This window comes from Gopherus flavomarginatus, chromosome 6 (assembly GCF_025201925.1).
Source record: "Gopherus flavomarginatus isolate rGopFla2 chromosome 6, rGopFla2.mat.asm, whole genome shotgun sequence".
NCBI lineage: Eukaryota > Metazoa > Chordata > Testudines > Testudinidae > Gopherus > Gopherus flavomarginatus.
The window spans coordinates 71,956,942-71,969,142 of NC_066622.1; the positions used below are offsets into that span (position 1 = coordinate 71,956,942).

The following is a 12,201-nucleotide window of genomic DNA, read 5'->3' on the forward strand; positions in this document are numbered from 1 at the left end:
GTGAGTTTCACCCGTTGAGGGATTCAGTCGATACCCAGATGTTCCAAAAATGTCCATAATAATCCTTGAATGTTTCATGAATTTTAGCACAAATTATTATTGATTAAAAGATTCCACTGGAAGAGTGGTGTTAACCCTGGTTAGTCTCATGTTCAAAATGTATGTCACCCAATGAGAGCAGAAAAAATATCATCCCACTTAGATAGCCAACACCACCCTATGAATGGCAAAATGCATATTTTCTCAACAGCTCAGAAGCCTGAATATTACTCATTCAAATAGTTACTAGCAACAAACTACTTACAGAAATCGGGGCCAGCTTGAGAATGATTGGTTGTTCTGAAAAGGGGCTGAATATGGTATTAATATTATACATCACGTTTACCTAGTTTTTCTTAACACTTTCTCTTACCAAAGCAATTTAGCTAAGATGGAAACACACAGATGACTACATTATACATACCATGTTTACAAGATAAATTATGTTGACTATGTAAAATGTTATATACCCATTTAAAAAAAGAGGCTTAAAAACCCGATTTATACAAAAACTAAACTCTTCCAAGGGAACTCTCATAAAAGGCAAATTTGCGCTCTCTCTGCATGCAAAACTTCTGTCATCCTAGCTGTGCAATGGGTGAGGCAGGGTCCTGCAGAAATAATACTTGATTAAAAATTGTATAGTAACATACTATATATTCAACAGCTCAGTATTAAAGTTGCATACATATCCTCAACTTTAGTACTTCCTGATTTTTTTTTTGGAGTGCTTGACTTTGCAATCTTAAGTAGCGTGCTCTTAATGTAGTTTCTTTGCATGGAATTTCCTAGGTTGTTTTGAAAGACTAAAATAAAATAAAATAGTGCCTTACGTGGACAGTTTGGTTAGGCAGCGCATGAATGCCTAAAGTGAAAAAAGGGCATGCCATAAATACAGGCATGATCTGTCTGTGTGCACCTGAGAGCACAATTTTGCCCAAATCCACCAAACACAAAATATCAACTCACATTCTTAAGCAAAATGAACTAGCGAGGAACTTGATTTTAGAATATAAGGGAGAGATCTTCAAAAGCACTAAGGGATTTTGGAGCTCAAATACCATCTTCTTTCAGTGGGACTTGTAATCCTAAACCCCTTTGGTGCCTTTCTAAATCTGCATGGAGGTGGGTGTCATCAGAATGGCACGGACTGTTTAAATCCATAGGCAATACCAGAACTGATGCATTAACTACTGCATGTTGCATCAATGTGAAACTATCAGAGGGGTAGCCGTGTTAGTCTGGATCTGTAAAAGCAGCAAAGAATCCTGTGGCACCTTATAGACTAACAGACGTTTTGGAGCCTGAACTTTCGTGGGTGAATACCCACTTCGTCAGATGCATGTAGTGGAAATTTCCAGGGGCAGGTATATATATGCAGGCAAGCTAGAGATAATGAGGTTAGTCCAATCAGGGAGGATAAGGCCCTGTTCTAGCAGTTGAGGTGTGAAAACCAAGGGAGGATAAACTGGTTTTGTAGTTGGCAAGCCATTCACAGTCTTTGTTTAATCCTGACCTGATGGTGTCAAATTTGCAGATGAACTGAAGCTCAGCAGTTTCTCTTTGGAGTCAGGATTAAACAAAGACTGTGAATGGCTTGCCAACTACAAAACCAGTTTCTCCTCCCTTGGTTTTCACACCTCAACTGCTAGAACAGGGCCTCATCCTCCCTGATTGGACTAACCTCATTATCTCTAGCTTGCCTGCATATATATACCTGCCCCTGGAAATTTCCACTACATGCATCTGACGAAGTGGGTATTCACCCACGAAAGTTCAGGCTCCAAAACGTCTGTTAGTCTATAAGGTGCCACAGGATTCTTTGCTGCTTTTACAATGTGAAACTGTCATTCTAAAATGGCTAGTGCCCATTCCCAGTCCTTGAACTTCGGCCTGGAGGTGGATTTCAGCAGCTACAATGTACATGTTAACCGGTTGGAACCGATCCGGATTGGACAGGGATAGAACCAAACCCACACCTTGCATCTCACTCTCCCTTGGGAGACTCTAGCTAAGTGCTGTAGCTGAGCCTGGGCCAGAGGTTAGGAATCTGGGGGGACAGGACCTGAGAGAGGTTTCACAACCAGGTTGGGTTGGGAAATAAAGGGGGATGAGAAGTGTTGCACTTCAGAGGGGGTAGTTTTTGAGCTAATGGGGGTGTTTCTCCTTCACTTGTCACCCTTCCTTCCCTCTTCTCCTACAGCTGCCCCATCCCTGCAGATACCTCTGACCTTGTTATCTGTGTCCTCCCCTCTTCCTCTGCACTTGGCACACTGGTTTCAGGGTAGTGTCTGACCATTTCAAAGGTGGGGTCCCAGCAGTGCACCGTTGGGCACTGGTGCCTGGTTGTGATGTCATCAAAAAGGCCCAACCAGCCCGTGAGGATGCAGCTTTGGCCAAGCCGGTCGAGATTTTCAAAAAATAAGGGCCAAAAAGTGCTGCTCCAAAATCCATATGTAGGAGTCTCAATAAGGAGTCTGATTTTCAAAAGTGCTGAGCCCCCAGCAGCTCCTGCTGATGTCAGAGAGAACTGCTGAGGGCTCCGCACACCAAAAACAAGGGTCTCGGGAGCCTAAAAATGGATGTAGGGGCCTAACTTTTTGAAAATCTTGGCTTTGGTGTCCCCACCCAGAGGCTAATTGCATACAGGCCATGACCCAAAGAGGCAGAAGGAAGCTCAACTCCCCCTGGCCTGCAATGGGTGCTGGGCTTAACACTCTCATCTTCTTTCGAAAATCCTAGCCCATGTCTCCTCCCTGGTGGAGCGCTCTGTTGTGCATGTTTGCCAGAGATCAGAAAAAGAGAGGCCCTGGGGCTCAGCACCTTCTTTTAAACCAAAGGCCGGTGGAGAAGGGGGATCCGTGCTGAGCAATTCAGACAGCAGGAAGAAGTGAGATGTCTTAACATCCTGGGCCCAACTCACAACATGTTAGGGGGCTCTAGGCTCAACTCCCTACGTCTCCAGCCCTGGTCTGTGCAGATTTGTAGAGGGTGAAGTGGGTGGGTGAGGTTTTTTGTTTTGCCTAGACATGGATGGAAATCAGCTTTCCTTTCCCTATGCTTTTCAAGATATATATTTAAAAAATAAATAAATAAAAACAAAAATCCCATCCTAAATCTGCATAAGTCAAAATCCTCACAAATGGAGGGCAGGGGGCTGAAAATTGGTTCGGGTCAATTGAAATGGTTTGTTTCAATAATCTCAAAACATTTTTTTTCAATGCTGACCATCTTTAATTCTTTATTTTTTCAACTATCATTAGCTTCAATTTCAAAACAAAGAGTAGTTTTGAATTGGAACTTTTTAGTTAGAAAATATCAAAATAAAAAGTTTTGACAATTTCAAAACTTGAAAAGAAATTTCTCTTTTTAATTGAAAAATTCATTAAACCCAATTCTTTCCTGGGCAAAGTTTCGGTTTTGATAAATTGGCATTTTCTGATTTTTTCACAGGAAAAATTCCTCACCAGCTTGACTCTTGCCCTGGGCATCAGGCTTGCCACGGTGGATCCAATCACTGCAGCTTCTGGGCTTGCTTGACTATGGCCATCTCTATCTAACCTGGGCTCTTTTGTGTTCAGATCTCAGATTTGCATGGAAGTGGAAATAACATTGCAAATGACCCAGGGTGCTGCTGAATGCTACAAAAAGGGGTCCTGGGGCAATGGTTTGTCAGTTTACGCTTGCTACATTTCCTTTCAACTACAAGTTTTTAAAAAGTCTCATAAAAATATAGAAGTGCATGAATGGAAGTAAAAAAATAAGGACATTTGTATGATTTTTATAAATAAACAGCACAGCAAGAATTAAATAGAACACAGCCAAAGAACATTTAGCCAGACACCAGCTTTTACAGCTTGTTCTCCTCAAACAGGATCTGGGCGTAGACCGTCGTGGTGGGCACACCTTTCGCTGCCTGATGGGGCTTGATCAGCTCAAGTTCGGCATACGTTAAATTCTCCTCTGCAATTTTTGGCTACAAAACAGAACCACAAAATAGAAACATAGGGTTAGAAAAGATTGCAAGGGTCATCTAGTCTATCCCCCTGCCAAGATGCAGGATCTGTTGAGTATAAACCATCCAAGACAGATGGCTATCCAGCCTTCTTTTGACAATTTCCCATGAAGAAGCTTCCACAACCTCCCCATGAATCTGTTCCACTGTCCTATTCAGCGACGGCTCCAGGCACCAGCGCTCCAAGCGCGTGCCTGGGGCAGCAAGCCATGGGGGGTACCCTGCTGGTCGCTCTGAGGGCGGCAGTCAGGCAGCCTTCGGCGGCCTGCCTGTGGAAGGTCTGCCGGTCCCGCGGATTCAGCGGCAATTCAGCGGTGGGTACACCGAAGCCGCGGGACCAGCAGATCTCCCACAGGAAAGCTGCTGAATCCGTGGGACCGGGGACCTCCCGCAGGCAAGCTGCCGAAGACAGCCTGCCTGCCGTGCCTGGGGCGGCAAAAAAGCTAGAGCCACCCCTGGTCCTACTGTTCTTACAGTTAGGAAGTTTTGCCTGAGATTTAATCTAAATTTAAAATAAATAGTTACAAGGTTCTTACAGATCTCCTGGTGGGACGGCTGAGTGTGAAGGACTGCTGTAGTGTCTTATGCAATGAGCCAGATTTCAAGTTCCTATCTCCTATGGATTTCACTGGGAACAAGATGGCTAAATACTTTTAAAAATCTGGTCCAATAGGCCTAGTTTTCCTCTCAGCTCTACGCTGCAGCCAACCAGTTTACTCCCTCACTAGAACTTGCTTGGGGTTGGCGGGAAGGAAGGGAGAAAAAATCATGAACATATTTTGGGGGAATATTTACCTATTTCGCCCCCCAAAATTTTGCAATTTGAATTTTTGTTTTTGTGTTTCTCAGTTCAAAATTTGAAAAGTGGCCACCAGCTGTTTGGCTGGTCAGAAAAATGGAGGGAAAAGGTTCAATTTCCCACTTTATTTTCAAATTTCAAAATATGAGCAATTTCTACCAGCTGTGCTCCTCGCATGCAACAATGTCCATCACAGAATAATCAGACCCAGAGGCAGCTACTTTTACTTGCTCAGGGTACTTCTGTTATTGGTATGTGGTATTTGTACATTACCTACAACTCTGCTCAGTGCCTTACAGAATAAGTCAAAGGCCTGTTTCTCCTCTTACGCTGATTGTACATCCTTTGATGCTTGACTTCAATGGGGTTGTCATAAACAGATAGCTAAGGGTTAATGTCTCTTTCACCTGAAGCACCTGACCAGAGGACCAATCAGGAAACCGGATTTTTTCAACTTTGGGTGGAGGGAATTGAGTGTCTTTTGTCTTTTGTCTGCCTGCCTGCTTTCTCTGAGCTTTGGAGAAGTAGCTCTACTTTCTAATTTTCTGTTTCTAAGTGTAAGGACAAAGAGATCAGATAGTAAGTTCTATGGTTTCTTTTCTTTGGTATTTGCATGAATATAAGTGCTGGAGTGCTTTGATTTGTCTTCTTTTTGAATAAGGCTGTTTATTCAATATTCTTTTAAGCAATTGACCCTGTGTTGTATCATCTTAATACAGAGAGCACATTTGTATGTATTTTTCTTTCTTTTTATATAAAGCTTTCTTTTAAGACCTGTTGGAGTTTTCTTTACTTCAGGGAAATTAAGTCTGTACTCACCAGGGAATTGGTGGGAGGAAGAAATCGGGGAGATCTGTGTGTTGGATTGCTAGCCTGATTTTGCATTCCCTCTGGGGGAATAGGAAAGTACTTTTTGTTTCCAGGATTGGGAACAGAGAGGGGGGAGTCTCTCTGTGTAGTTTCACAGAGCTTGTGTCTGTGTATCTCTCCAGGAGCACCTGGAGGGGGGAAGGGAAAAAGGATTATTTCCCTTTGTTGTGAGACTCAAGGGATTTGGGTCTTGGGGTCCCCAGGGAAGGTTTTTCAGGGGGACCAGAGTGCCCCAAAACACTCTAATTTTTTGGGTGGTGGCAGCAGGTACCAGGTCCAAGCTGGTAACTAAGCTTGGAGGTTTTCATACTAACCCCCATATTTTGGACGCTAAGGTCCAAATCTGGGACTAAGGTTATGATAGGGGTCTCTCCTGTTTTAGATGAGGTCATACTTAGGCCACGGTCCCTGCCCCAAAAAGGCTAAAGCATTGTTAATATTGGCAAATGTTTGACCCAAAACAAGATACAGACAACCGAGCGAACATGTGGTTTTATTTAACTAATTATAAATATGCCATAGAACAGCCATCAGATGATACACCACTGTCCAATTCATCTGGATTCAGACTGGTTTCAGGACATGGGACCTACATCCTGGGTCTTCCAGTCTCTCATACTCTGAAGTGACTACTGTTGATATATGCAGTGTTATAGCCGTGTCGGTCCCAGGGTATTAGAGGGGCAAGGTGGGGGAGGTAATATCTTTTATTGGCCCGGCTTCTGTTGGTGAGAGAGACAAGCTTTTGCGCTTACACAGAGCTCTTTTTTGGGTCCTGGAAAATAGTGTTGATATACACAGGACTCGGGAAGCTGGTCTTATCTCTTTGCTTCAATAACCAACAAGGAACTGAACTTTTATTGTTCCTGTGAGTAAAATACTCAAGATAAGGTGGATGAGGTAATATCTTTTATTGGACCAACCTCACTCTCCTTATCGCTTTAATATCCTGGGACCAACACAACTACAACACTGCAAGCAGCATCAAGATAACGGTGCTAATTTTCAGCCTAAACAGTTCATCTGCTTTCTTCAAATACTTGTAGAGAGTTATCTTGTCATTTGGCCAAGCCATACATATTTAGCTCTGTGACTATTCCCTCTGAGTCAGTCCTTTAATCCTCTTCTGTTGCTATTATCTGGACTCACTTCATTTTTGCCTTGAATATCACTCAGTATCTGTGTTTATTTCCAGATGTATTCGTTTGCATTTTTCCAGCACACATCTCATATCATTATATCCTTTCCATAGTTCTGCTCCTGGATCCCTGTCCTCGGGTCGAGTCTGCTGAAGAAGTGGTATCTCGCTGAAGTCAACCGAACTGTTCACAGGAAGAGGGTCTGTCTGGGTGAGTAAGGGTGTCTTGCAGGATTAGACCCAATGGCCTCACTCCTGCAAACACTCATGTGTTTATCTTTGATACATAAGTAAATCCCATTCAATTTCTGCTTAGCACAATGCTGCAAAGCTGCAAATTTCTGTTTATTTTCATAGGTCATAGATGTTCAAGGCCAGGAGGGCCTATTGTGATAATCTAGTCTGGCCTCTTGCATGATCACCCAGTGATTCTTGCATCAAGTTCGGACTTTGTGACTGAGCTAGAACATCATTTTTACAAAAACATGCATCCCATCTTGATTTGAAGACTCCAGTGTTGGAGAATCCATCATATCCCATGGTGGATCCAACGGTTAGTTACCCTCACTGTTAAAAAGGTGCTCCTTATTTCTAGCCTGAATTTATCTAGCTTCAATTTCCAACCATTGGATCCTGTTTTGCCTTTGTCTGCTAGACTGAAATGCCCTGTGGAGGGTTCATAACCTTTTGTGCCCCTCAACCCCGTCACCCCCAGCTAGCTTTTATTTAATACAAAACCTAAAATTGGGGGCTGAGCTAATTTAATGTCTCATTAATCAGAACAGCAAGAATACGCAAAACATTTAGGCTACAATGTAAAACATACAGTAACAGATCCACCCTAAAAGCCTGAAGCCACTGGGAGTTTTGCCATTGCCTTCAATGAGAGCTGGATTGGGCCCTAAAAGTAAAATTGCATGATGCAGATGGAGATCCTTCCAAAACTGAATCTGGTGAGACTTGGCAAACTGGTGATTGCCAGTTTAAAGCTCTGCAATGCTCAAGACTGTGCCAGTTCATCCTTTGCAATGGAAATATTTACATAGCTTTGTAGAAATCAATTGCTTGGGGCAAACTCAACCCATGTTTGCGTTCCCCTCTGCTGTTTAATTACATTTCACGTTTATTTCCATTTAGAAAATGCCATGTGTCCTAAAATAGCCACCCCGACGCCCAGCTCATGTAAATTTTAGAACAAAGATTTATGAAATCATATTGTCCAGGTGTTTTATTATATTATCTCAAAATTGCATTGTTTTCTAGTGTAGATTATCTCTTTATTCCTACTTTATTCTATTATGTTTGGATATGAAAAATAACACTAGATTCCCCAAAACAGGTCATCGGGCAACGTTGGCTGATGTGTTGCTTTCATACATTTTTATGATGTTCCTATAGTAAACATAATTTAATAAAGCCAAAACACACTAAATAAATAATTGCATCTAGAAAAGCAATAAAACCAAATAAAATTAGTACTTTCATAAGTGGAAAAGGTACCTCAATTACTGCTACAAGCAACAGCACACCATAAAATGTGTAGAATAATTTCCCTTATGCATATTTCTAGTATGTAATAATTTGATTGAAAATATGAGGAAACACACAGGAGGTTCAAAATTGAGACGTGTGTACAGCTTTCAGCAAAGGATGTGTAATAACAGTACATGGGAGCCAACGCTACTTTAAAGGTCCTATAATATCTAGTTTTTGTGGGGGTTCCACCACTTTCTTGTATTTCACTCATCGGCCACGTGTTTAATACTATTTTGCTGGTTTGTTTATCTGAAAACAAATTTTCCGACAGGCAGGGAAAGAAAACTAATTCCACAACTCCTCTCATTTACGTTTGATAGCATTTTGGCAAGGTACGAGCTGGGAGAATACCACCCTTCTGTTACTGGAACAGAATCACCCCCTTAATAACAAACAATCTCATCAGCAGGGCTGGAAGATAAGAGAAATGAATGACTGGTCATTCACCTTCTATGTTTCAAAGAGGTGTGCGGGTGAGTTAGAAATGCTACCACAACTATGTCCTGGTCTACACTACGAGTTTAGGTTGAATTTAGCAGTGTTAGATCAATTTAACCCTGCACCCGTCCACACGACGAAACCATTTTTGTCGACTTAAAGGGCTGTTAAAATTGATTTCGGTACTCCTTCCCGACGAGGGAATTAGCGCTGAAATCGACTCTGCTGGGTCAAATTTGGGGTAGTGTGGACCCAATTCGACGGTATTGGCCTCTGGGAGCTATCCCAGAGTGCTCCATTGTGACGGCTCTGGACAGTGCTCTCAACTCAGATGCACTGGCCAGGTAGACAGGAAAAGCCCTGCAAACTTTTGAATTTCATTTCCTATTTGGCCAGCGTGGCAAGCTGATCAGCACAGGTGACCATGGAGTCCCAGAATTGCAAAAGAGCTCCAGCATGGACCGAACCGGAGGTACTGCATCTGATCGCTGTATGGGGAGACAAATCCATGCTATCCGAACTCCATTCCACAAGACGAAATGCCAGAATATTTGAAAAAATCTCCATGGGCATGAAGGACAGAGGTTATAACAGGGACCTGCAGCCGTACCGCGTGAAACTTAAGGAGCTCAGGCAAGCCTACCAAAGAACCAGAGAGGCAAACGGCTGCTCTGGGTCAGAGCCCCAGACGTGCTGCTTCTATGATGAGCTGCATGCCATTCTAGGCGGTGTCCCTACAACTACCCCACCCCTGTGTTTCCCTCCTCCACCACCCCTCCTGGGCTACCTTGGCAGTTATCCCCCCATTTGTGTGACGAATTAATAAAGAATGCATGAATTTGAAATAACAATGACTTTATTGCCTCTGCAAGTGGAGATCAAAGTGGGGAGGGGAAGATGGTTGGCTTACAGGGAAGTAGAGTGAACCAAGGAGGCAAGTGAATCAAGGAGAAAGAAACCGAACTTTCACACTGTAGCCTGGCCAGTCACGAAACTGGTTTTCAAAGCTTTTCTGATGGACAATGTGCCCTGCTGTGCTCTTCTAACCACCCTGATGTCTGGCTGCATGTAATCAACAGCCAGGCGATTTGCCTCAACCTCCCACCCCGCCATAAACGTCTCCCCCTTACTCTCACAGATATTGTGGAGCACACAGCAAGCAGTAATAACAATGGGAATATTGGTTTCGCTGAGGTCTAACCGAATCAGTAAACTGCACCAGCGAGCTTTTAAATGTCCAAAGGCACATTCTAACACCATTCTGCACTTGCTCAGCCTATAGTTGAACTGCTCCTTACTACTCTCCAGGCTTCATGAGCCATGGGAGCAAGGGGTAGGCTGGGGTAGGTGCAACCGTGCGGTGCTGCTGGCTGGGAGAGCAAACTGAGGCAGAAGCCTCCAGGTCGCATGATATTCCAGGCAGGACTAAATCTCCATTGGACGAAACTTAAAGAAGAGAATGACTTGGAGTCATTCCCAATTTTGTCCAGGCACCCCCGACCGACCTCACTGAGGCCAGCCAGGGGCATCCATGTCTATCCAGGCACCCCGGACCATTCCCAATTTTGTCCAGGCACCCCCGACCGACCTCACTGAGGCCAGCCAGGAGCACCCATGTCTACCCAGGCACCCCGGACCAACCTAATCGAGGTCGGCCAGGAGCAGCCATGGGACAATGACGATAGCTAGCAGTCATATTGCATGGTCTGCCATCCGCAAGGCAAGGCAAGGGGATGCTGCTGTGTAGCACTGCAGTACCGCGTCTGCCAGCAGCACCCAGGAGACATACAGTAACAACGAGCTGAGCGGGCTCCATGCTTGCTGTGGTTTGTCGTCTGCACAAGTAACCCAGGAAAAAAGGCGAGAAACGATTTTTTGCCATTGCTTTCACAGAGGGTGGGAGGCCTGATGACGTGTACCCAGACCCACCCGTGACAATGTTTTTGACCCATCAGGCATTGGGAGCTCAACCCAGAATTCCAATGGGCAGCGGACATTACTGGAACTGTGGGATAGCTACCACAGTGCAATGCTCCGAAAGTCGACGCTAGCCTTGGTACTGTGGACACACACCGCCGACTTAATGTGCCTGGTGGGGACACGCACAAACGACTGTATCAAATCTATTTCTAAAAAATCGACTTCTATTAAATCAACATAGATTTGTAGTGTGGACATACCCTATGACTGACCATTGCTACGCACTTTGGAAAATTAGATGGTTGATCTAAAATGGTGTAAAAAATGAATTATTCAGACTCTAAATCACTTCCAAAGCAAAGTTTCTAGATTCAGAGCCTTCATCTTGGTAAAATATTGTTTTTTCAGGCTTCATGATCAATACAGTGTAACATACATCAAACAATCATAAAACTAGGAAGAACCATCATGATTCTCCTTCCAAGTCTTCTTCAGGATAGTATTTAAGTTACTCCAGTAATGGGGCTTCTCTTGGGAGACTATTCCATAGAACTCACTGCTAGCTATATCTTTCCTGGTAGTCATCCTGCATAACTCATGAGCTGATATGTTAGAGGCGAGCTGGAAAAGACTTTTTTAAAAGTGGGCATGTACTTTTATTGCTTTTTTAATGGCATACAAAAAAGGCCTGAAAGGTGTGAGGTTTAAAAAAATAATTGTTTAAGTTTGACCTTAGAATTATCAGGAATGTCAAGTCTGGCTTAGCTGGGGAACTTCTGGGAGGTCTCAGGGATGTTTATTGTGAGCTCTCGCTGAAGGAGTGAAGGGTTTTGAACCTTTAAGCAAGGATACCTTTATCCAAAGTGGTAACTTGGAGCAGTCTGACAAAATAGCCCATGTTCCCCCGTTCTTAATAGCTGAATTTCCACTCTCTTGGCTCTTGTGATCTCACCATTTTGCTAGCTCTCTGCTTCCAACCTCCGAGTGTGAATTTCAATTTAAAAAAATAAGCAGATTTTTTTTAAACTAGCCATTTGGTCTTCCTACATCCATTGTAAAGAGGCAAAAAAAAGGCCCAAACCTGATCGATTCCACTTGGGGTTCATTTTTAAATCTCAATGGACAGAAAAGCTTCGGCAACTACTGTGTCAGCTACAGACTTTAGCAATGAAGTTCAGTATCTCCATGTTCTTGCACTGCTATTAGACTGTCATGGATGTGATGGTGAATGACTGTAACAAGGGCGAGGTGGGGAGAATGTGTTATATTTACTTGCCCCAGTGAATTACCATCTGTTTATTTTCTGGCCTTCACAAATACATGTGTCCCAAACAGGTACCTCAGAGAGCTGTGTAAATACTACATTTATTCTAGCTCTTGTGTACTACAGAAACCCTTCAGAGTGAAACCCTCCTCTGCCTGGCTGCACTCAGCTGCGGGAGTGTA

General features: G+C 43.5%; 1 protein-coding gene across 1 annotated transcript in view; it reads right to left on the reverse strand.

The window, feature by feature from the left end:
* Window positions 1-1,470: 1,470 nt before the first annotated feature.
* Window positions 1,471-12,201, reverse strand: part of VSTM4 (V-set and transmembrane domain containing 4) — a 62,280-nt gene continuing 51,549 nt past the window's right edge. Inside the window, exon 8 of the mRNA XM_050960277.1 lies at window positions 1,471-4,015. Within this exon, the coding sequence (XP_050816234.1) occupies window positions 3,890-4,015 (126 nt within the window). The 3' untranslated portion in view covers window positions 1,471-3,889. The remainder of the gene's footprint in view (window positions 4,016-12,201) is intronic.